This window comes from Chlorocebus sabaeus, chromosome 23, assembly GCF_047675955.1.
Source record: "Chlorocebus sabaeus isolate Y175 chromosome 23, mChlSab1.0.hap1, whole genome shotgun sequence".
In the NCBI taxonomy this organism is placed as follows: Eukaryota; Metazoa; Chordata; class Mammalia; order Primates; family Cercopithecidae; genus Chlorocebus; species Chlorocebus sabaeus.
Window position 1 is genome coordinate 2,567,640 of NC_132926.1, and position 25,126 is coordinate 2,592,765.

The 25,126-nt window shown below is 52.1% G+C and overlaps 1 protein-coding gene across 3 annotated transcripts in view; it reads right to left on the minus strand.

Annotated features, from left to right (window-relative positions):
* RUFY1 (RUN and FYVE domain containing 1) overlaps nucleotides 1-25,126 on the minus strand; it is a 71,626-nt gene that overhangs the window by 1,065 nt on the left and 45,435 nt on the right. For all 3 annotated transcript variants that reach the window (XM_037992597.2, XM_037992596.2, XM_073010427.1), the window contains 6 exons: nucleotides 15,183-15,280; nucleotides 12,445-12,564; nucleotides 10,612-10,741; nucleotides 7,084-7,178; nucleotides 3,008-3,056; nucleotides 1,260-1,337 (listed from right to left, as the gene is read on the minus strand). In XM_037992597.2, coding sequence (XP_037848525.1) covers nucleotides 1,260-1,337; nucleotides 3,008-3,056; nucleotides 7,084-7,178; nucleotides 10,612-10,741; nucleotides 12,445-12,564; nucleotides 15,183-15,280 — 570 coding nt within the window. The remainder of the gene's footprint in view (nucleotides 1-1,259; nucleotides 1,338-3,007; nucleotides 3,057-7,083; nucleotides 7,179-10,611; nucleotides 10,742-12,444; nucleotides 12,565-15,182; nucleotides 15,281-25,126) is intronic.

A 25,126-nucleotide genomic window follows, 5' to 3' on the forward strand; every position in this document is an offset into this window, starting at 1 on the left:
AAGGGTTTTTTTTTTTCTTTTTTCTTTTTTAAATTTGAGACAGTCTCGCTCTGTCGCCCAGGCTGGAGTGCAGTGGCACGATCTGGGCTCACTGCAAGCCCCACCTCCCGGGTTCACGCCATTCTCATGCCTCAGCCTCCCGAGTAGCTGGGACTACAGGTGCCCGCCACCACGCCCGGCTAATCTTTTGTATTTTTAGTAGAGACGGGGTTCACGGTGTTAGCCAGGATGGTCTCGATCTCCTGACCTTGTGATCCGCCCACCTTGGCCTCCCAAAGTGCTGGGATTACAGGCATGAGCCACCGTGCCCGGCCTAAGGGTCTTAAGACAAAAAGTTTACTTTTGCTGTACTTCATCATTAAGCCAGCCAGCTATGGGAAGAGTCTGGTTTGTTCTCTTTGCTGCATTCCAAGGGGGTGGGAGTGGGTCTTCCCCTTTCTAAACAGGTTCCCTAGGTGCCTGACACCAAGATGAGCACCTGTGCAGCCTCTGCTTTTGTGGTTCCACAGATGGGAACAGCCAGGCCTTGTAGACATATGTGATCTCAGGCAGCCTCAGGCCGTGGTTTCTAGCTCTGAGCTTACTGCAAGGCACTGCCTGAAACTCGGGGTGGGGAGTGGGGGTGGCTGTGGCTTCCTCTTTTCCACACAGCTAGGCTGTTGATGGGAACAGACAGAACATGGCGGTGGCAGTGTTTCCTTTAGCTCCCAGTTTTGCTTATATCCAACTCTTCCCATACCCAGCTGGTCTTGGTGAGACTATTAATAAGGCCCTGGCAACCCTAGACCCAAGGGTGAGCCTAAGACCTTGTTTCCAGAACCTAAGACAGGGACAAGCACCCTGCCTAGATCACCAGTGGTTTTTTGGTGACCTGCTGCCCTGTAGGTTCCCCATAGATTCTGTTTTCGCCTAAGTTGGGCCAGATTTCGGTCCTGCCGCACACAGAGAATTTTCAATGACAATCCCCTAGAGCAGCTCGGCACAAGGAGCCCTATCTCCCCCAAAATCATTGTCAATTCCTGAAAGGATGTGCTGGAGACCAGGGGCCTATGACTGGCCAAGGCCTCCCAGAAAGAGGGTGCCAGGATGGAAAGCCATCTGCACAGGCAAGCAGGAGAGGCGGGGCTGCCCATCTGCCAGCCAGTGAGCAGTCACAGGGCAGTGAGCCTGGTCTGATGTGGGCTTCTGGAACCAGAGAAAGCGGCATCTCAGCGGGCAATGACCCAGGGCACTGGGAGGGTGGGTGGAGCCCCACATACCTTTCTCCGGGAAATGGAGAACTCCTTCTCACACTGCCTACAGTGCGTCGCTTCGTCATCTTTCAGCCAGGCATGGCCCTGAGGAGGCAAGGACATTCTAGAATCTACTTTCTGTCTAAGCCCCTGATGAGTGCGTAGCTGTGTTCTGGCTGCATCCATTGTCCCTCATAGCACCTGTTTCCTAGTGAGGCACTGTTTCTCCTCCATCAGATGTGGCCTCACAGGACTATCAACGGGCCCTTTCCCGGTCTGGCTGTAGCCAGGATTCCTGTGTCCTAGCTCCATGCTCCACCTCCCGGCCTCTGCAGGCTGTCCTGGGGCCTCAAGGCAGTCTCCAGCATCCGCTCACTCAGGCACACCCCCACTTTCCATCAGTTCCCTTTGGCTGAAGTAAGCAGTGAGCTTCTGGTGCCTGCAACCCTAGACCCTGCCTGAGACACTGGTCGAAGGGACTAGCTGAACTGGCAGGTGCGGCAGAAGGGCCAAATCTGAGGGAGACTGGGACACTTGCTGACGCTGATCCCTGTGGAGAGACAGAAGGTGACGGACAGCGGGCACTGCATCCCACAGGCCTGAGGAAGCGCTTCTCCTTGCAGGCCAAAGCCCTGATTCCTGAACAGCCCTGGGGAGCAGATGGACTCCATTCCACAGGGGAGGCGGCTGAGGCTTTGAAAGGTGGCTCTTGGGAGGGCTTTCTCAGGTAGAAGCAGCAGCTGTGATTTCTTCAGGTTTAGGGACTGGGGTGTTCCAGGAGTCAAAGGCATGAGGTACTTTCCTGGCCTGTTAGGATCTACTGGATGTGATCTTCTTGCTGACAGACAGATCCTCATAGACTGAGCTAGTCACACACCCTTGGGGCTGCCAGTGTGTGCCCAGGACGTTCATCCTGACATCAAAGAGCTCTGGTGGCTCTAGAGTCCTGTTCTATGATTTTTACCCTCCCTCTGATACTGTGAAACTGATACTACCTAGAAGTCCAGGCTGCTGTTAATTGCTGCCCCTGACCTGACACTTGGAAGTTAGATGCCCAGAGACGTTACGGTCCCTGCTCTGCACCACGTGGGAGAGTGTGGAAAGGGACTGCTTTTGCATCGCTGCCACGGCACAGCTGAGGCCGAAGGGTGGACGCTCCTGCAGGCAAGGCCATCTTGCAGGTCAGGCTGCCGTGCCCCTGAACATCTGCCTCCTCTCCCACACTCTCCGCCCTGCAGCTCAGCCTGGCACCTGCACCTGCACCTGCACCAGGCCACCTGCAAACTCCTGCTCTTCAGTGGAATGTGTTATTCTGCCCTCCCCCCAAGGGTGTGGAAACCTGGCCCAACTCAGGGCTTGGCTTGAGTGGTCCTTAGCAATGGCACAGGGCACTGCAGTGGGGCTGGCTGGCCTATGGCCCCTCGCTTCAACAGAAGGGCCTGTTTTTCACTGTTTAAAGATACCCGCGGGTCTCTCCTCTCTGCCACCTGCTTCCCCCTTTAGGAAGACCCATCAGGCCTATTTTCAAAGCACAACTGATGGCAGAAGAACTGGAGTCAGAAGACCTAGGTTCAGCTTTGGCCCTGCCACCTGTCAGCATCCCTCAGCTGAGGGACACGTTTCTGAGCAGCGTCTGGCTTCTCTGTAAATATGTCGTCACCGCCACTGCCTCGACCACCACTGCCTCACCTGACTGTTGGGATACTGAAACGCACGAGCACACAGGCCATCAGCACAAGCTGACGGCGAAGAAGTGGTTCTTAGCAAGCCAGTACCTTCAGTGCCTGGTTCACTTCTTTTATATCTTCCATCTTCAGCTTGGACCTAAGGAAGAAAAGGCCATTTGACAGCAGTGAGAGAGAGAGAGGCTCTGACTCCCTAACACAGCTGGCTCTCATGACTAGCTTTGTGAAGACACCGGACTCGTGAGGAGACCCAGAACATAGGTTGTTAAAATGCCTTCCGCCTCTGTACAATCCCAGAGTCGCCTCATCACACTGGCTCCCGTCTGCTGGGGGCTGAGGCTGAGCCTGGGACTGCATCCGGCACAAGAACACACTGCTTAGCCTGCAGGGGCTCAAACAGACTCTGAGGGAGGCTGAGGCGAGAGGATGGCCTGAGGCCAGAAGTCCAAGACCTGGCCCTGTTCTGCGCTGGTCTCTCCCGCTGTCCCCAGCAGGAACCTGAGTCTGCAGGCCTCTCCCCAGCCTCCAATCTGCTGCCTGCTGTCTGGAAGGGGCAGGCTCAGAGGCACAGCCATTTGTTCTTGCTCCATTCTTGTTAGTGTCAGAACAATTCCTTTGTTTACGTAAGAGACAGGACTGAACACGGTTTAAATTGGCAGAACTAAACCAAATAAAATGAGGCAGTTTGTGCAATTTGGGGAAACAGTGTGTTTTTTTTTTTTTTTTTTTTGAGACAGGGTCTTGCTATATTGCCCAGGCTGGAGTGCAGTGATGCAATCATGGCTCACTGCAGCCTTGACCTCCTGGGCTCAAGTGATTCTCCCAAGTAGCTGGGACTACAGGTGCGAGCCATCATGCCTGGCTAATTTTTGTATTTTTTTGTAGAAGTGGGGTTTTGCCATGTTGCCCAGGCTGGTCTTGAACTCCTGACCTCAAGTGATCTGCCTGTCTTAGCCTCCCAAAGTGCTGGGATTATAGGCCTAAGCGTTTCTTTTTCTTTCTTTTTTTTTTTTGAGATGGAGTCTTGCTGAGTCGCCCAGGCTGCAGTGCAGTGGTGTGATCTCGGCTCACTGCAACCTCTGCTTCCTGGGTTCAAGCGATTCTCTTGCCTCAGCTCCCCAAGTAGATGGGATGACAGGCGCCTGACACCATGCCCATCTTATTTTCTTGTACTTTTACTACAGACGGGGTTTCACCATATTGGCCTGGCTGGTCTTGAACTCCTGATCTCAAGTGATCCACCTGCCTCTGCCTCCCAAAGTGCTGGGATTACAGGCGTGAGCCCCCACGCCGAGCCTGGTCTGAGCCTTTCTTAAAAACTGAGATCAGTCTGAACTATCATCAGATTAGACTAATCAAAGTGAGAAAACGGCAGGTCTCTGGGAAACACAGGCTAGACTTCTAAGGGAGGGATTAGAAAACATCAGGGCATGCAGAAAAATCCCTGTGGCTTTTACTAAAGATTGGGAGGCAGCTCCTTCCCTTCCTGGTCCGGCTGCAGACACAGGAAATAGGCCAGCAGATTGACAGGATCAGAAGAGGCTGCCCAGATGGACAGACCTTAGGAAGCCAGGTCAAGATGGCAAACTGAACATACAAGAACTCTGGGAAACACAATTTAGGAAGAATCCAGATGTTCCCAAGATAATGAAACTGGAAAACTGTTCCTGTAGCTAATGTAGGGTCTGCGAAGAGGCTTTGCCATCTCTGTCATCCGGCATAGGCTTGCAAGAGGAAGAAGCGAAGAGGAGAGAGAGCACAAAAGCAGCTCCTCAGGTAGCCCTGTCTGGCTCTGCATACACCTGATGCTGTCACACGCACAGCGCTTGCTGGGAGGGAGTGGTGCCAGGGAGCTCACACGGGAATTCGGAAGCTGGGGTAGCCGGTGGTGCCAGGCAGCTCACACTGGAATTCGGAAGCTGGGGTAGCCGGTAGTGCCAGGCAGCCACAAAGTGCAACAATACATTTTTGTGTTTGTTTTTGAGACAGAGTTTCACTCTTGTCGCCCAGGCTGGAGGGCAATGGTGCGATCTCGGCTCCCTGCAACCTCTGCCTCCCAGGTTCAAGCGATTCCCCTGCCTCAGCCTCCTGAGTAGCTGGGATTACAGGCGCACTCCAGTACGCCTGGCTAATTTTATATTTTTAGTAGAGATGGGGCTTCTCCACGTTGGTCAGGCTGGTCTTGAACTCCCGACCTCAGGTGATCTGCCCACCTCGGCCTCCCAAAATGCTGGGATTACAGGCATGAGCCACCACACCCGGCCACAAAGATACATTTTAAAGATCAGAGACCATCCACAGTTTCGAGGTCTATGGTCCACTAGGAGGGGACCTGTGACACTGCCTTGCCATCCATCCAATGTAAAGAGGAAAACACTGGCTGCAAACCCCAGAAGCCAGCTCCACGCCCGCCTGTTCCACGTCTGCTTCTGGTGAGTGCTCCCGGGATGCCCTCACAGCTGGCCTGTGCCCTCGAGCATGGGGACGGACACTGGGCCTTGCGTCGCTCAAGGAGCTCCCTGGGGGTTGGGGAGGAACAGGGGCCAGAGCATGGCAAGTTGACAGGCCAGACGAGAGCAGCACAGGGCACTCAGCTGAGTGGGTGGCAGGCAGGGCGGAGGGTGGGAGGGGAGGGAGCAGCGGCCACGGGCTAATGTAGTAAGGGGCACAGGAGAGATGGCGAGTGGCCAGCACCTGCATCTGGGAGTGGGCAGACCACATTCCCACCACAGACATCAGATTCCTTGACCAGCTATTTTTTTTGTTTGTTTTGAGACGGATTCTCACTTTTGTCGCCCAGACTGGAGTGCAGTGGCATAATCGTGGCTCACTGCAACCTCTGCCCCCCGGGTTCAAGCGATTCTACTGTCTCGGCCTCCCAAGTAGCTGGGATTACAGGTGCCCACCACCATGCCTAGCTAATTTTTGTATTTTTAGTAGAGACAGGGTTTCACCATGTTGGCCAGGCTGGCCTCGAACTCCTGACCTCAGGTGATCTGCCTACTTTGGTCTCCCAAAGTGCTGGGATTACAGGCGTGAGCCACCACACCCGGCCTATTTTCTTAATACTACTAGACTCTACACCTTTTCAGACTGCAAGAAAAATTCTAAGGCTGCACGCATCTGTACACTAGTGTGTTTCAAGCTGATTCTCATTTTGATCTCCATGTGTGGACCTTTTCTGGTCAAATATATGCAGTGCTGGACCTGAGCCCAGGCTGTGCTGAGGCTGTGAGCCCCATCTCCTTGGTCATGGTGCTTACGTCAGGCATGGGTACTTGGGAGCAGAGTCAACCTTGGGTGATCTTGGGAGCTATGCAGAAAGAAGAGGGACTTTGTTCCTCTTATAGATGGCCTTGCTGAGTGCTGTTTTGCCCCTGAAGGGTCCAGACCCACCTGTGAGGTAGATAGGATAGCAGAGGTAGGAAACAAAGACCGATCCCTGATGGCTTCTTTTGCTTAAGCCACTTTGAGCTGGATTTCTGTTACTTGCAACCGTGAGGCCTGACTCCAGGAGAAAAGGCTACCCACTATGTTGAAAATGCAAAATCATCACACAAATGGACAAGCTCCACAATCCGAAGTGTGATCCACCCCAATGCCCAGGTGTCCACAGCAACGTGTCCAGACTGGGACACCAAGGAGGGGCGCTGTCAAGTCAGAGGAGAGCAGAACTACCAGGGTCTGCTCCCATCAGCATCTGTAGCAGACAGACAGGCTCTGGTGGATGCAGTGGCCAGTTCCCCAAAGGAAGGGGCTGTGCTGCCCAAGGCCGGTGAGTGCACCTCTACCGGGCCAGGCTTCCATTCTCAAACCCGCCACGCTCCCTCTGGCCTGACTGTAGACTGACCAAGCAATCCTCTCATTGCCCATCTGTTCCCTAAGGCCCTGGATATGAAGCTAAGGAATAGGAGTGTCCTGGTCACTAGGAATGAGTGCGCTTGATGAATTAACTAAGAGCTGACTGACACCCCCAGGGGGTTAGCAGGAATCAGTGCTTGGTCCCCCTGAGGCCTGGCTTCCTGAGAGCTCATCCGTGAACAGTGGACTGGGCTCCTAAATGGCCCACCCTCCTTTCGCCAAAAGGAGGTAGGTTTGGGGCCTGAGGGGTGTGCTGGGTAGACTGGTGTGCCTGCAGTGGCAGATGAGGGGAGTGGGGTTCTTACTGGCTGAGGTGCAGGCCCATTTCCTGGAGGGCTTGCTCCTGCTCCTCGCAGATCTTCTGCAGCTCTGCCTTCTCGTCCTGAAGCTCCCGCAACTCCTAAAATGAACAAACCAACCAGATGCTGGACAGAGGATTCACGGGCCTTTTTTAAAATTTTTTTATTTTTTTGAGACGGAGTCTCGCTCTCTCGCCAGGCTGGAGTGCAGTGGCACCATCTTGGCTCACTGTAACCTCTGCCTCCTGGGTTCAAGCGATTCTCCTGCCTCAGCCTCCCAAGTAGCTGGAACTACAGGCGCCGCCACCATGCCCTGCTAATTTTTGTATTTTTAGTAGAGATAGGGTTTCACCATGTTAGCCAGGATAGCCTTGAACTCCTGACCTTGTGATCTACCTGCCTTGGCCTCCCAAAGTGCTGGGATTACAGGCATGAGCCACTGCACCGGCCTTTTTTATTTTTATTTTTTAAAAGATTTAGCAACCAGAGCAACAAGCAGATCAGAATGTTTTTCAAGAGCAAAAGGCGGCTGGGCACAGTGGCTTATGCCTGTACTTCCAGCACTTTGGGAGGCTGAGGCAGGTGGGTTACCTGAGGTCAGGAGTTTGAGGCCAACCTGGCCAACATGGTGCAAACCTGTCTCCACTAAAAATACAGAAATTAGCTGGGTGTGGTGGGCACCTGTAATCCCAGCTACCTGGGAGGCTGAGGCAGGAGAATTGCTTGAACCTGGGAGGCAGAGGTTGTGGTGAGCTGAGATCGTGCTACTGCACTCCAGCCTGGGCGACAGAGTGGGACTCCGTCTCAAAAAAAAAAGCAAAATGCAGTCCTGTGTTAATGTCATTCAAGATTATTTCTTGCTAGCTTCCTCTCAACACCAGGCAGCTCGAAGGCAGGCACTGTACGCGGGCTCTGCCCAGCTCGGAGGCAGGCACTGTACGCGGGCTCTGCCCAGCTCGGAGGCAGGCACTGTACGCGGGCTCTGCCCAGCTTGGAGGCAGGCACTGTACGCGGGCTCTGCAGCTGGGACAGAGACATGGGACAGAACAGTGACATTCATCGGCTACATTAAAAACAGTTACCCAGGCCGGGCGCGGTGGCTCAAGCCTGTAATCCCAGCACTATGGGAGGCCGAGACGGGCGGATCACGAGGTCCGGAGATTGAGACCATCCTGGCTAACACGGTGAAACCCCATCTCTACTAAAAAATACAAAAAACTAGCCGGGCAAGGTGGCGGGCGCCTGTAGTCCCAGCTACTTGGGAGGCTGAGGCAGGAGAATGGCGTGAACCCAGTAGGCGGAGCTTGCAGTGAGCTGAGATCCGGCCACTGCACTCCAGCCTGGGCGACAGAGAGACTCCGTCTCAAAAACAAAAAAACAAAAAAACAAAAAAACAGTTACCCTCGGCCGGGCACAGGGCTCACACCTGTAATCCCAGCACTGGGAGGCTGAGGCGGGCGGATCACCTGAGGTCAGGCATTCAACACCAGCCTGGCCAACATGGTGAAACCCCTCCTTTAGTAAAAATACAAAAATTAGCAGGGTGTGGTGGCACATGCCTGTAATCCCAGCTACTCGGGAGGCTGAGGCACGAGAATCGCTTGAACTGGGGAGGCAGAGGTTGCAGTGAGCTGAGATCGCGCCACTGCACTCCAGCCTGGGTGACAGAGTGAGACTCTGTCTCAAAGAAAAAAAAAGTTACCCTCATGGGACAAATGAGGCTTTGCCTATTTGAGCTTCTTTTTAAAAGATAAACTTTTTACAAAACAGATTGCTATCTCAAAAAATCTACAGAAGAACTGTGCACAAAAATCACATGAAGCTTGCATCAGCAAAGACTAGTTTGAAAGGTGGTTTCCTGTTCAACTCTGAAAAAGCTGCTTTTTTGGAAAGCACTGGTTGAGGATGATGAAGGCGGTGACTTGGGACCTCATTTCATGGGTAGACCACCTGGGGGCTGGCTGGACCACATGAGGAGCCCTGCATGGAGCAGAATCCCAGGGGACAACGGCACTGACACCTGGGGCCAGTGCACCTTGAGCCAGTCTGGTAAGGCCAGGATGGAGACCCAGAGAGTAACTGGGGTTTCTGGGACCACAGGGGACAGCAGTGGAGCTTAGGCCCGAGTGGGAGGGTAGCTCCCCGCACACCCTGTGCCGTAGCTTCTGCTTCTGTGTACATGCTTGCAAGGCACGCTGTGGCTTAACTGGGGATACTAGACATTGTTTTGTTCCTATTGTTGGGGCGGGCTGTAATTGTGTAATTCGAATCTTTTGACCAAAGCATTTTGAAGCAGAATAAAGGAGGTATGCCCTGTGACGAGGCAGAACTTTCTAAAAGTCCTCTTCTGCCCTGCACTTCCTCCCTTCCACTCTCCAAGCCTGACCTGGCTCTTGAGGAAGCTCTCCCTTCCCCAACAACTCCAGGCACTTTCCGATGGAAATCAAAAGGGCCCTTTCTAACTCTCTCGAATCGCTCAGTGGTGTCCATTACTGTGTTCAACGCCACGAAATCCAGGTCCAGAAGCCACCCAAGCCCTGAAGGCCCCTCCTGGGAAGGTGCCAAGGGAAGCCTGCTTTGGGCTCCGCTGCGCTGCAGTGCTCGGCAATGCAGGGGCCTGAGAAGAGGGCACACCATCCCCACACGGGAGGGGCCCCCACAGCGCCCCAGGCTGCAGTCAGCCCATCCAGGACTGCAGAGCCTCCTCCTCTCTGGGAAAAGTCGATGATTTTACATTAGGGCGAATGTTCCACACAGCCTCGGAGCTTCCTGGGAGGTCTAGTTCCACAGCCAGACAGTGAAGGCCTCCCGGACCCCACTTCTCTCGCCCTCTGAAGCCCACTGCATCCAGGCCATGCCTCCAAGTGAGAGGGTCCTCCAGGGGACTGAGGTGAGGGGCAGTGGAGGGCTGGGGTCAGTTTGCTTCCCAGGGATGACCCGACCCTGGGCAGTGGCTGAGGTAAGGACTGCCATGTGCTGAGAGATGTTGACTGGCTCCTCCCAGCTTCCTCTCCTGCAAGCCTGCCACCCACTCTCCACACAGGAACCAACGACCGTCCACAACCGAAACGGATCCTGTCCCTCCACTAGCTTCCCACCGTGCTCAAAACAAAACCCACGTTCCTTCCCCTGGCTCCCAGGGCCCACGAAGGGCTTCCTGCCGCCTGCCACCGAGGCCTCCCCTTTGCTCCTCACACTCCTGGCTGCTCCTGCAGCCTCTGCCCAAGCGGTGCTTTGTAGGGCCGGCTGAACTCACTGGAGCCTCTGCTCACCGGTTGCTCCTCCCCCGGCCCCTTGCACACGGGTGACGACACTGTTCTGCTTTATTCTCTTCATGGCACTCGCCTCTAGCTGAGCTGGCCAGCAGGCTTAGTGATTTATTTGTCTTCGCTCCTAAAACAGGAGCCCCCTAACAGCCTCCCCACGCCCTGGAGCTGCCACACAAAGGGTGCGGGGAGAGGAGCCTGCCAGGAGCGTGCCAGGGGCTTCCGGAGACTGCCAGAGGCTCTCCCGCCCCAGGAGGGCCCACCTCACCTTTTTCAATCCTTCCACTTGTTGTAGCTCTGTCCTGAGTAGAGAGGAAGTGTCTTTCTCGTGCTGTAATTCGCGCTGAAGAGCCTGTCTGTGCTCTTTTTCTGATTTCAGTTCTTTCTCTAGGCTTGAGCTGTTTCCATAAAACGAACTTGAGTTAGTCTCGTGGGAGATCTTCATGGAGGACCGACAACCCTACTCACTGCCCAGGAAACGGGGAGTCTCTGAGTTGCCACTTGAGCGCTGAAACCCTTCGGCAAGGCTTTCCTCTCCCCCAGGGTCCCCTGCCCGTCCACAGGAAAGAGCAGGAGCCAGCGAGAGAAAAGCCTGCAGGGCCATACTCGACCCTTACGCAGGAGAGAAGGGAGAGAGCTCTGGAACACTGAGGACCACAGAAGAGAACGTGCCCCTGACGCGGAGACCTGAGGAAAGGAAGTTCAAAATTCCTTCTTTTTTTTTTCTGAGACAGGGTCTAGGCTCTGTCATCCCAGCTGGAGCGCAGTGGCGCAACCTCAGCTCACTGCAGCCTCAACCTCCTGGGCTCGAGTGATCCTCCCACCTCAGCTTCCCGAGGTGCAGAGATTACAGGCATGAGCCACCGCACTGGCCAATTCATTCTGCTTTCTTTTTGTTTTTTTGAGACGGAGTCGTGCTCTGTCGCCCAGGCTGGAGTACAGTGGTGTGATCTCGGCTCACTGCAACCTCTGCCTCCCAGGTTCAAGCGATTCTCCTGCCTCAGCCTCCTGAGTAGCTGAGATTACAGGCACATGCCACCATGCCCAGCTAATTTTTTGTATTTTTACTAGAGATGGCATTTCGCCATGTTGGCCAGGCTGGTCTTGAACTCCTGACCTCGTGATCTCCCTGCCCCGGCCTCCTAGATGCTGGGATTACAGGTGTGAGCCACCGTGCCCGGCCTCATTCTGCTTTCTATAACCTATGGCCAGACTCACCATGGAGAACCCTGGAGGGAGAAGAGGCCAGGAGTGAGCCCCGGCCTGAACCTGACTCCTCCCTGTGCCAGCTGAGTGGCCCTGGGGGCCCTGCTGGACCCCTGGAGTCTGCTCCTCTTTGTGGGAATAAAGATGTCTCTTCTCTCTCTTCTCTCAACATCAGGCTTTTAATCTGGCACATATACTATCTCAAAAAATCTACAGGCCACGCACGGTGGCTCACACTTGTAATCCCAGCACGTCGGGAGGCTGAGACGGGTGGATCACTTGAGGCCAGAAGATTGAGACCAGCCTGGCCAACATGGCAAAACCCTGTCTCTAGTAAAAATATAAAAATTAGGCCGGGCGCGGTGGCTCACGCTTGTAATCCCAGCACTTTGGGAGGCTGAGGCGGGCAGATCATGAGGTCAGGAGATCAAGACCATCCTGGCTAACACGGTGAAACCCCGTCTCTACTAAAAATACAAAAAATTAGCCGGGCGAGGTGGCGGGTGCCTGTAGTCCCAGCTACTCGGGAGGCTGAGGCAGGAGAATGGCGTGAACCCAGAAGGTGGAGCTTGCAGTGAGCTGAGATCTGGCCACTGCACTCCAGCCTGGGCAACAGAGCGAGACTCCATCTCAAAAAAAAAAAAAAAAAAAAAAAAAGAAAGGGTGGTTAAGGGTGATAAAGGCTAAAGGCTGTGACCTGGGACCATGGTCTGAGCGTGGCCAGACCTTCTGGGGGTGAGCTAGACCACATGAGTCGTCCTGTGGGGAGGGAGCTCCCTAGGGGTAACATACGAACGCTGCAGGGGTGAGTGCTGAAGCAGGACACTACTTGCCCCCAGTTCTTCCCAGTCCCTCCTGAGCCACACCCAGCCCAGGCTCCCTGCAGGGCCCCTACCATTGCTCGTGCAGCTGGGAGAGCTGCCGCTGCAGGGCGCTGATCCTCCCGCCCAGCTCCTGCTGCAGCTTGTGGCTCCGCTCCTCGGCCCCCTGCCTCGCCCGCTCCGAGTGCTGCAACCTGGATGCGACACCAGCAAGAGCACAAATGAAGCAAATCTTTGTAAGGAAAGGATGACTTTTGCTGGCTGAAATTCTTCCTTAAAATTAACATACAGTAAAATTAGCTCTTGTGAGTTTTAACACATGGAGAGTCAGCTCCACCACACTCAGGATACAGGACAGTCCCACCACTCCCCAAACTCCCCAGTGCTGCCATCCGGAGCCACGCGGTCTCCCCACCCGGAGCCCCGCGGTCTCCCCACCTCAGCCCCTGGCAACCACTCATCTGTTCTGCAACAATGCGGCTTTGGCCTTTTGAGAGTGTAATCTCAATGTGATTATACATTATATAACCTTGAGACTGGCTTTTTCTCAGAATAATGTTGCTGAGATCAATCCAAGTTTCTGTGTACGTCAGTGGTTCATTCCTTTTGTTTCCTCTCTGAACATTCTCAAAGGGCAGTGGTTCATTCCTTTGTATGGCTGAGCTGTATCTCACTGCACAGATGACGGCTGAGCTGCATCTCACTGCACAGATTACCACTTTCTTTATCCATTCACCCAATGCAGAACACTGGGACTGCTTCTAGTTTTTGGCAGTTATGAACAGAGCTGCTATAAACATATGTACTGGTTTTGGTGTAGATGTAAGTTTCATTTCTATTTGGATTACATGGTAAGAGGACGTTTAGCTTCTTGAGAAACTGTTTTCCTAAGTGGTTGCACCATTTTGCATTCCTACCAATAATGTATGAGAGATCCATTAACTCTGTGTCCTCATTAGCACTTGGTGTTGTCATTAAAGAAACTGTAGCTGGCCGGGCGCGGTGGCTCAAGCCTGTAATCCCAGCACTTTGGGAGGCCGAGACGGGCGGATCACGAGGTCAGGAGATCGAGACCATCCTGGCTAACACGGTGAAACCCCGTCTCTACTAAAAATACAAAAAACTAGCCGGGCGAGGTGGCAGGCGCCTGTGGTCCCAGCTACTCGGGAGGCTGAGGCAGGAGAATGGCGTGAACCTGGGAGGCGGAGCTTGCAGTGAGCTGAGATCCGGCCACTGCACTCCAGTCTGGGCGACAGAGCGAGACTCCGTCTCAAAAAAAAAAAAAAAAAAAAAAAAAAAGAAACTGTAGCTGGCCAGGCGTGGTGGCTCACGCCTGTAATCCCAGCACTTTGGGAGGTCAGGGCGGGCAGATCACCTGAGGTCGGGAGTTCGAGACCAGCCTGACCAACATGGAGAAACCCCATCTCTACAAAAATACAAAATTAGCTGGGCGTGGTGGCACATGCCTGTAATCCCAGCTACTCGGGAGGCTGAGGCAGGAGAATCTCTTGAACCTGGGAGGTAGAGACTGCGGTGAGCTGAGATCGTGCCACTGCACTCCAGCCTGGGTGACAAGAGCGAAACTCTGGCTCAAAAAAATTAAAAACACACACAAAACAAAACAAAACAAGAAACCACAGCTGCCCTAACAGTTGTGTGGTGGGATGGCGCCACTCATCTCTCCGATGGCCCATGGTCTGAATATCATCTCGTGTACTTTTCTGCTGTCCAGATGTTCTCTGTGATGAAGTATCTGTTCAAGTCTTTTGCCCCCCAATTTTTTTTGGTTTGTTTTGAGATGAAGTTTCTTTCTTGTTGCCCTGGCTGGAGTGCAATGGCATGATCTTGGCTCACTGCAACCTCTGCCTCCCAGGTTCAAGTGATTCTTCTGCCACAGCCTCCCGAGTAGCTGGGATTACAGGCACGCACCACTACACCCAGCAAATGTTTGTATTTTTAGTGGAGACGGGGTTTCACCATGTTGGCCAGGCTGGTCTTGAACGCCTGGCCTCAGGCGATCCACCCGCTTCGGCCTCCCAAAGTGCTGGGATTACAGGTGTGAGCCACTGTGCCAAGCTTGTGCCCATTTTTCAATTGGATTAACTGTTTACTGCTGAGCTTTGAGAGTTTTTTTTTTTGAGACGGAGTCTTGCTCTGTCGCCCAGGCTGGAGTGCAGTGGCGTGATCTCGGCTCACTGCAACCTCCCCCTCCCAGGTTCAAGCGATTCTCCTGCCTCAGCCTCCCGTGTAGCTGGAACTACAGGTGCCCATCACCACACCTGGCTAATTTTTTGTATTTTTAGTAGAGACAGGGTTTAACTGTGTTAGCCAGGATGGTCTCAATCTCCTGACCTTGTAATCTGCCTGCCTCGGCCTCCCAAAGTGCTAGGATTACAGGCATGAGCCACTGTGCCTGGCTTTTTTTTTTTTTTGGAGACAGAGTCTCTTCCTGTTGGCCAGGCTGGAGTGCAATGGCACGATCTCAGCTCATTGCAACCTCTGCCTCCTGGGTTCAAGCAATTCTCTTGCCTCAGCCTCCCAAGAAGCTGGGATTACAAGCGTATGCCACCACGGCTGGCTAATTTTTTGTATTTTTAGTAGAGACAGGGTTTCACCATGTTGGCCAGCCTGGTCTTGAACTCCTGACCTCAGGTGATCCACCGGCCTCGGCCTCCCAAAGTGTTGGGATTACAGGTGTGAGCCACCGCGCCCAGCCCTGCCCTGCACTTTGGAGAGGAACTCTGAATAAGTCTCCAGGCCCAGGGAGTGCTTGGCACCTTCCAGAGAATATCTGCCAGGGGGAAGTGATTACCTTTCTTCCATTTGTTTCATGCTGGACATAACTTGGTTGGTTTTTCCTTCAAAGGATGTGATGGCTTCATTCTTCTGCTGCAAACTGCTCTCTGCATTCTACAAAAGCAAAGGAGGGGTTCACACGCTGCCTGTCCCGCATCCTCGCGCCTGCTCGGGATTACAAACGGGCTTGTTTGTTAACCTTGTACCTTTGTGGCACTTTCAACAGTATTCTGCGAATGGCTGCTCTTCCCCAGAGCCCTGGAAGACAAACGGACTCGAGGCTCTCAGCTTTGTCAGCAGAAGGAAAGGTAGAGAGGGAGGTCCTGGAGTCTTTGCTCATTTTTGAGAGCGTATTCCAGAGTCGGGTCAGGCTTAGTGTTCCCCAGCTGTCCCCATGTGCCAGGCACATCCACTGGTTCATCTGAGCCCTGAAGGTTCTCAAGGAAGATGCTCTCACCCCACTTTTCCCACCGAGAAACTCAGAGGAAAGCGACTGATGAAGGTTAAGAGCAAATGAGGGGTGGAACTGGGTTCGCACCCACATCTGTGTGATTTTCTCTAAGTACAGCTTTTAGCCATGACAGACACAGAGCGGCCAGGAGCGGGCACTGTGTGTTCCTGTGTGTTTACAAGAGACACCCTTAAAAAGCCAGAAGACAGGCCAGACGCGGTGGCTCACGCCTGTAATCCCAGCACTTTGGGAGGCCAAGGTGGGCGGATCACCTGAGGTCAGGAGTTTGAGACCAGCCTGGCCAGCATCGTGAAGCCCCATCTCTACTAAAAATACAAAACGTAGCTAGGCAAGGTGGCAGATGCCTATAATCCCAGCTACTCCGGAGGCTGAGGCAGGAGAATTGCTTGAGCCCAGGAGATGGAGGTTGCAGTGAGCCTAGATTGTGCCACTGCACTCCAGCCTGGCCAACAGCGTGAGACTTTGTCTCAAAAAAAAAAAAAAAAAAAAAAAAAAGCAAAAAAAGAGCCTGAAGACAAAAGTCCTAATAAATTCATGAAAAATAACATACAGAGGCTGGGCACATGTGGCTCCCGCCTGTAATCTCAGCACTTTGGGAGGCCAGGCGGGCAGATCATGAGGTCAGGAGATCGAGACCATCCTGGCTAACACGGTGAAACTCCGTCTCTACTAAAAATACAAAAAAATTAGCCAGGCGTAGTGGCGGGCGCCTGTAGTCCCAGCTACTCAGGAGGCTGAGGCAGGAGAATGGCATGAACCCAGGAGGTGGAGCTTGCAGTGAGCCGAGATCGCGCCACTGCACTCCAGCCTGGGCGACAGAGCAAGGCTCCGTCTGAAAAACAAACAAACAAACAAACAAACAAAAAAACCCATAAAGACTGTATTCTCTGATCTTAATGTAATAAAATCAGACATTAATAACAAAAGAACAGCTAGAAACACGTTGTATCTAGAAACTAAATAGCATATTACTAGAAATGATTGAGCTAAAAAAAGGGAAATTATGGGCTGGGCGCAGTGGCCCACGCCTGTAATCCCAGCACTTTGGGAGGCCAAGGCAGGCGGATCACGAGGTCAGGAGATCGAGACCATCCTGACCAACATGATGAAACTCCATCTCTACTAAAAATACAAAAATCAGCCGGGTGTGGTGGTGGCGGGCGCCTGTAGTCCCAGCTACTCAGGAGGCTGAGGCAGGAGAATCGCCTGAACCCGGGAGGCAGAGGTTTCAGTGAGCCAAGATTGCGCCACTGCACTCCAGCCTGGGTGACAGAGAGTCCATCTCAAAAAAAAAAAAGGGAAATTATGAAATACTTAGAGCTGGCCGGGCGCGGTGGCTCAAGCCTGTAATCCCAGCACTTTAGGAGGCCGAGACGGGCGGATCACAAGGTCAGGAGATCGAGACCATCCTGGCTAAGCCGGTGAAACCCCGTCTCTACTAAAAAATACAAAAAACTAGCCGGGCGAGGTGGCGGGCGCCTGTAGTCCCAGCTACTCCGGAGGCTGAAGCAGGAGAATGGCGTGAACCCAGGAGGCGGAGCTTGCAGTGAGCTGAGATCCGGCCACTGCACTCCAGCCTGGGCGACAGAGCCAGATTTTCTCTCAGAAAAAAAAAAAAAAAAGAAATACTTAGAGCTAAAAGACAATGCAAACACCATATGATACTTCACTGCACTGAACATGCCACTGAGTCTAGGAAACACCATAATTTCATACACCACTGAGAAAGGAAAAAGCTGCTGATTGAAACAGGATGTACCATCTTGACTAAAAGCTGCATCTCAATTTCCCAGATGCTAAAATGGGGAAAATGGGCTTCTGCAATGATGAAATACTTCAGTCACAATTTGGGAGACGCAGCTAAACTAGTTCTTGTGGGCAATTTTCAACTTTAAAGAAATTTTTTTCAGGAAACGGCGACAAAACTAATGCAGTAAGTGTGCATTTCAGAAGCTGAGAATGAGCTACAGAGCAAACCCAAATAAAGCAAGTAGCACACAAAGGTGAGGGTGAGCTGTTCCAGTCACACTACTGACACCAGCTGTGTGGGTTTTCCACACCAACCAATTCTGACACTAACTGGACGTCCTGTAATTCAATTCTGATACTACTGTAATTACTCAGGGTCAGCGTAGACTCCACAGTTAGGAAGGGCTCAGCCCCACAAGACTGCCCCCCTGAGCTGCCAGCTGGGAGCCCCAGATGGCCACTGTATTTCTGACCAGGCAGCTGTACACTGGGGCTTCCCACGAGCCCCTCCTCGGCTTTGCTAGAACGGCTCACAGAGCTCAGGAAGGCACTTGACTTACAATTACTGGTTTATTATAAAGGAACGGTCAAATGGAAGAGACGCACAGGGTAAGGGATGGGGGAAGGGGTGCAGAGCTTTCGCACCCTCTTTGGATGTACCACCCTTCCAGCACCTTGCTGGGCTCGTCAGGCCAGCAGCTCTCCGAACCCTGTGGTTTGGGGTTTTCAGGGAGGTCTCATTATGGAGTCACGACTGATGAAATCATTGATCACTGGTGATTAGCTCAATCTCCAGACCGTCTCCCCTCCCTCCTGGGGTGGTACCGAAAAGTTCTAGGTCCGTAATCATGCTTTGTCTTTCAGGGGACCATGACTATCCTAACGTTACTCAGAAGCCCCAGCTACCAGCTGTCAGCATACAAAAGACAGTCTTTCACTCTAGGGCATCCAAGGGTTTAGGAAGCTGCGTACCAGGAACCAGGGGCAGAGACCAAACATATATTTCTTGTTATGCCACAGTAGAAATCAATTAAGTATGGAACAACAGTAAAGCATATTAGAATAGGCCAGGCGCCGTGGCTCACGCCTGTAATCCCAGCACTTTGGGAGGGCAAGGCGGGTGGATCACCTGAGGTCAGGAGTTCAAGACTAGCCTGACCAACATGGTGAAACCCCGTCTCCACTAAAATACAAAAAGTAGCTGGGCGTGGTGGTGCACACCTGTAATCCCACCTACTTGGGAGGCTGAGGCAGGAGAATTGCTTGAACCTGGGGGTTGGAGGTTCCAGTGAGCTGAGATCATGCCACTGCACTCTAGCCTGGGTGACAGAGCAAGACTCTGTCTCAAAAAAAAACCAAAAAAACAAAAAACAAAAACAAAATCAAAAACAAAAAAACATTAGGATAAAAAAGTTGTTTTTTCGGAAAGTTTTTGTTTGTTTGGTTTTTGAGATGGAGTCTCACTCTATCGCCTAGGCTGGAGTGCAATGGCACGATCTCGGCTGACTGTAACCTCCACCTCCCAGGTTCAAGCAGTTCTCCTGCCTCAGCCTCCCGAGTAGCTGGGATTACAGACATGCACCACCATGCCTGGCTAATTTTCGTATTTTCAGTAGAGATGGGATTTCACCATGTTGGCCAGGCTGGTCTCGAACTCCTGACCTCGTGATCTGCCAGCCTTGGCCTCCCAAAGTATCGGGATTACAGGCATGAGCCACCGCGCCTGGCCGGGAAGATTATTAAAAGAGACATACCTTTGGTAAGACTCAATAAGGAAGAAAGGCAGAAAATGCAACTAAAAATGCTGAAAGAGATTTTAAAATTTTGTAAAAGAATATTACAGTCTGGGCTCGGAAGCTCATGCCTGTAATCTTAGCACTTTGAGAGGACAAGGTGGGAGAATCGCTTGAGCTCAGGAGTTTGAGACTAGCCTGGGCAACATGGTGAGACTCTAGTCTCTATTCAAAAAAAGGCTGGGCACGGTGGCTCATGTCTGCAATCCCAGCACTATGGGAGACCAAGGAGGGCAGATCACCTAAGCTCAGGAGTTCGAGACCAGCCTGGGCAACACAGTGACACTCCAGTCTCTATTGGAAAAAAAAAAAAGGCTGGGAGTGGTGGCTCATGTCTATAATCCCAGCACTATGGGAGACCGAGGAGGGCAGATCACCTGAGCTCAGGAGTTAGAGACCAGCCTGGCTAACACAGTGAAACCCCATCTCTACCAAAAATACAAAAATTAGCTGGGCATGGTGGTGTATGCTTGTAATCCTAGCTACTCCGGAGGCTGAGGCACAAGAATCGCTTGAACCTGGGAGGCGGAGGTTGCAGTGAGCCCAGATCACACCACTGCACTCTAGCCTGGGAGACAAGAGTGAAACTCTGTCTCAAAAAAAAAAAAAAGAGATTATGACTGACTCAACCATCTGCATTGGAAGCCCAATAGGGAAAAAGGGTTTTGCCGGGCGCGGTGGCTCAAGCCTGTAATCCCAGCACTTTGGGAGGCTGAGACGGGCGAATCACAAGGTCAGGAGATCGAGACCATCCTGGCTAACACGGTGAAACCCCGTCTCTACTAAAAAATACAAAAAACTAGCCGGGCGAGGTGGTGGGCGCCTGTAGTCCCAGCTACTTGGGAGGCTGAGGCAGGAGAATGGCATAAACCTGGGAGGCGGAGCTTGCAGTGAGCTGAGATCCGGCCACTGCACTCCAGTCTGGGTGACAGAGCAAGACTCCGTCTCAAAAAAAAATAAAAAAAAAAAAATAAAAGGGTTTGAAGTGAAAACAAGATGATACGATCCTAGCAGTACCAGAGGTCTCTTGGTGTGTGGTGCTTCCCAAATGAAAACCCACCACATTGGGCCAGGTGTGGCAGCTCACACCTGCAGTCACAGCACTTTGGGAGGCTGAGGCAGGCAGACTGCTTGAGCCCAGGAGTTCAATATCAGCCCAGGAAACATGGCCAAATCCTGTCTCCACCAAAAATACAAAAATTAGCCGGGCGTGGTGGCACGTGCCTATGGTCCCAGCTACATGGGAGGCTGAACCTGGGAGGCAGAGGTTACAGTGAGTTGAGATCCCACCACTGTACTCCAGCCTGGGCGACAAAGCCAGACCCTGTCTCAAAATAAATAAATAAATAAAAAATAAAAAACAAAACTGACCATATGCGGCACTGACTTGGGAGGCAGGGGTGGGTGTTGTCAAAGTAGATACTGGCAGCTGGAAAGCTGGTGATCCCTGTTAGCTATGGCAAAGCGCTGGGTACAGCTGTCACTTGCCTAAGCTTGGCAAACAGCACCGGCCAGCAGTGCCAGAACGCATGGAAAGAGCTGCAGGAGTCAGTCTAGTGCACGTTGGCTATCCTGCTGTCCGAACAAGGCGCTGTGAGGAAGGGCCGTGCGCAGGTGGAAGTCAGCTGGCTGGTGCAGAAAGACGCACAGGAATAAAGAGGCCAAAGGTAGGGACTTCACAGAACCAGAAACGTCAACTGCTTTTGGACCCTAAAATAGACAAGACTAAGAATAGCAACGAAGGCGCTACAGAACAGCCCTGCAGCGAAGATCAGATCAAAGGTGCTTCTCTCACACCTAAATCTGTTGTTTCAGATGACTGGTCATTAAAGTGACAGAGGGGGGAGAAAGGAAGAGACATATATACACAGACACACACAGACACACACACACCCAAAAAAGCAAAAGCAGTAAGGCAGGAACAAGAACTGAGTTGAGTTCAGGGAGGAACTCTGGTCGCTGACACACAGACCAAGGAGAAATGAACTGAAAAGAGACTGCGACTAAGGCAACTGCCTTGTCAAAGACATCAAGTCTGATCTGAAAAACACCTGTGACCGATCCCCACTACAACCGCCAGGCTGGCCAAGAGATACCTGGAAGAGGCTGCTCGAAAAAGCTGCGCAGGCTCTGAGGAGGGCATGCTCTGAGCCCCCTTCAGATGTGGCCATAGATGACGGCGGACCTCTGAGGGGCTGTGGGGTCAACTGATCAAGAAATTCCTTCAAAGGCAGAACCAGTGTGGCCAGGCATGCTAAGAAATGGGGCCGGCGACTGCCGTGTGTCTCCCTTTTCCACACGGGCACTTTCACTATGTGTGTCTTGTTTCTCCTCCACCGTTTCATGCTGGGGGTGACAGGCTAACGTGAGGAAGATGCTGGCTTTCTGGGCCACAGGTCCCGTGGGCTGCTGGAGAGGGCTATACATCAGCCAGGGACTGCAGACTTGAGGAGGATGCAGGGTCCAGCCGGGATGTCACAGCAGTTCCCGTGGGCCAACTCTGGCAGAGACAAAGATCCGTCTACCAACATCTCTCCTCCCCTTCAGTGGGCTTGTAGCTCCGGAAAAAAGGAGCTCCCATGTCCCCCTCAGCCCACGTGGGCCACTGGTGACAACCCCTTCCTACCGAACTGACTGGAAGCCTGTGTGCAACTTCTGTCTCACTGCCTGAGAGGAGGTCCCAGCTCTGGACTTTGGTTTTTCCACCACCTTGCAATGGCAGGAATGGTGACAACTAGAGTGGCCTGGAGAGCTGGGGCCCCGAATGACTGCAGGGAACAAAACTGCTAGCCTGAAATGCCCATCTTGCAACCATTACATAACAGAAATACAAATTCCCATATAAATTCCCATATACATAACACACCCATATATATATATGTGTGTGTGCATGTATGTATGTGTTTTTCTTTTTTCATCGCCTTCAAGAATAGAATCAAATTCCCATATTTTTAAGCCACTCTATTTTGGGGTCTGCTAAATTCTCACAGCAGATTAGTTTCCCCTAACGAACACATATTTACATTATGTCTATTTACTAACCAACATCAGAAGAAAACATTAAAAAATTAAAATAGATGGCCAGGCGTGGCGACTCGTGCCTGAAATCCCGGCACTTTGGGAGGCCGAGGTGGGCAGATCACGAGGTCAGGAGATTGAGACTAGCCGGGCCAACGCAGCGAAACCGCGTCTCTACTAAAAATACAAAAATTCGGCTGGGCGTGGCGGCTCAAGCCTGTAATCCCAGCACTTTGGGAGGCTGAGACGGGCGGATCACGAGGTCAGGAGATCGAGACCATCCTGGCTAATACGGCGAAACCCCGTCTCTATTAAAAATACAAAAAACTAGCCGGGCGAGGTGGCGGGCACCTGTAGTCCCAGCTACTCGGGAGGCTGAGGTAGGAGAATGGCGTAAACCCGGGAGGCGGAGTGTGCAGTGAGCTGAGATCCAGCCACTGCACCCCAGCCTGGGTGACAGAGTGAGACTCTGTCTCAAGGAAAAAAATTTAAAAAAAAAATACAAAAATTAGCTGGGCGTGGTGTTGCGTGCCTGTGGTCCTAGCTACTCAGGAGGCTGCGGCAGGAGAATTGCTTGAACCTGGGACGCGGAGGTTGCAGTGAGCCGAGACTGCGCCACTGCACTCCAGCCTGGGTGACAGAGTGAGACTCCATCTCAGAAAAAAAAAAAAAAAAGGATGATTTATCAGGAGGCTGAAACGATTTTCTTCCTATTTTTTCCTTCCTTTTTTTTCTTTTGAGATGGAGTCTTGCTCTGTCACCAGGCTGGAGTGTAAGTAGCATAGTCTCGGCTCACTGCAACCTCTGACTCCCTGGTTCAAGCGATTCCCCCACCTTGGCCTCCTGAGTAGCTGGGATTACTGGCACACGCCACCACAGCCAGCTAATTTTTTTGTATGTTTAATAGAGACGAGGTTTCACCATGCTGGCCAGGATGGTCTCGATCTCCTGACCTTGTGATCTGCCTGCCTCGGCCTCCCAAAGTGCTGAGATTACAGGCGTGAGCCACCGTGCCCAGCCTTTCTTCCTTCAATTTTTTTTTTTTGTAATGACTGGGGAAGAGATGCAAATTCTTCCTTTCTTCTTTTGTTTTACTTCAATTGTTATTGTTACTATTATAATCGTAATTTTTTTTTTTTTTTTTAGCCAGAGTCTTGCTCTGTCCCCCAGGCTGGAGTGCAGTGGCACGAGCCGCAACCTCTACCTCCCAGGTTCAAGGGATTCTCCTGCCTCAGCCTCCTGAGAAGCTGGGATTACAGGCATGCACCACCATGCCTGGCTAATTTTTGTATTTTGAGTAGAGATGGGGTTTTTCCATGTTGGTCAGGCTGGTCTCAAACTCCCAACCTCAGGCGATCCGCCCGCCTGGCCTCCCAAAGTGCTGGGATTACAGGCGTGAGCCACCATGCCCGGCTGATTAATAGTTTTAAAAAGACAGGAAAAAATAATAGTTTATTATTGCTGTCTCATACTATCTGTGACACAGATGTTACAGGAAGTAAGAGTGAAGCTATATCCATGGAAAATGAAATGGGACTGTTTTGGCAAGAAAATAGGAACCAGAATGTCAAAAGTTTTGAGGAAGATGTAGAATGGTCCCCTTCTGAGGAGCTTCTGAGGAATAAAAGCTTTCTAATTTTTAGATACTGTTTTTCTTTTCCTTTTTTTTTTTTTTTGAGACGGAATCTCGCTCTGTCACCCAGGCTGGAGTGCAGTGGCGTGACCTCGGCTCACTGCAACCTCTGTCTCCCAGGTTTAAGGGATTCTCCTGCCTCAGCCTCCCAAGTAGCTGGGATTACAGGCACATGCCACCACCCCCAGCTAATTTTTTGTATTTTTAGTAGAGATGGGATTTCACTATGTTGACCAGACTGGTCTCGAACACCTGATCTCGTGATCTGCCTGCCTTGGCCTCCCAAAGCGCTGGGATTACAGGCGTGAGCCACTGTGCCTGGCCTAGATGCTGTTTTTCAAACGCTGGCATGATTGGTTCTGTCTGGGACAGTTCCCCTGGACCACCCTGAAATGACACAGGAGAGGCAACCAGCTACCTATGTGGCCCAGAACACTCAGAAACATTAACTTAACGGCAAAGTTTGAAAAGCCAATACTAGGCCGGGCACGGTGGCTCACGCCTGTAATCCCAGCACTTTGGGAGGCCGAGGCGGGCGGATCACAAGGTCAGGAGATCAAGACCACAGTGAAACCCCGTCTCTACTAAAAATACAAAAAATGAGCTGGGCGCGGTGGCAGGCGCCTGTAGTCTCAGCTACTCGGGAGGCTGAGGCAGGAGAATGGCGTAAACTCAGGAGGCGGAGCTTTCAGTGAGCCAGGATCGCGCCACTGCACTCCAGCTTGGGCGACAGAGCGAGACTCCCGTCTCAAAAAAAAAAAAAAAAAAAAGAAAAGCCAATACTAAATAACTTTTTTTTGAGTCGGAGTCTTGCTCTGTCACCTAGGCTGGAGTGCAATGGCATGATTTCGGCTCACTGCAACCTCTGTCTCCTAGGTTCAAGCAATTCTCCTGCCTCAGCGTTCTGAGTATCTGGGATTAGAGGTGCGCGCCACAATGCCTGGCTAATTTTTGTACTTTTAGTAGAGACAGGGTTTCACCATGTTGGCCAGGCTGGTCTCGAACTCCTGACATCGTGATCTGCCCGCCTCGGCCTCCCAAAGTGCTGGGATTACAGGCGTGAGCCACCGTGCCCGGCCCTAAATGACATCTTTAATTCACTTCTCCATGCTTGGTGTAAACAGTAAATCGTTGAAATAGAAGGAAACAGACAGTGGAGAGACAGCGAAGGTGGATGGACAAAGTTTGGGTTTGGGTTAAAAAGACCCACGTCTCCCCTTATGAGCTGTCACCAGGGGCATGTGATTTAGTGACTTGGCTCTGCCTTGTCACTTACATTTCCCCCCATTTCTCAG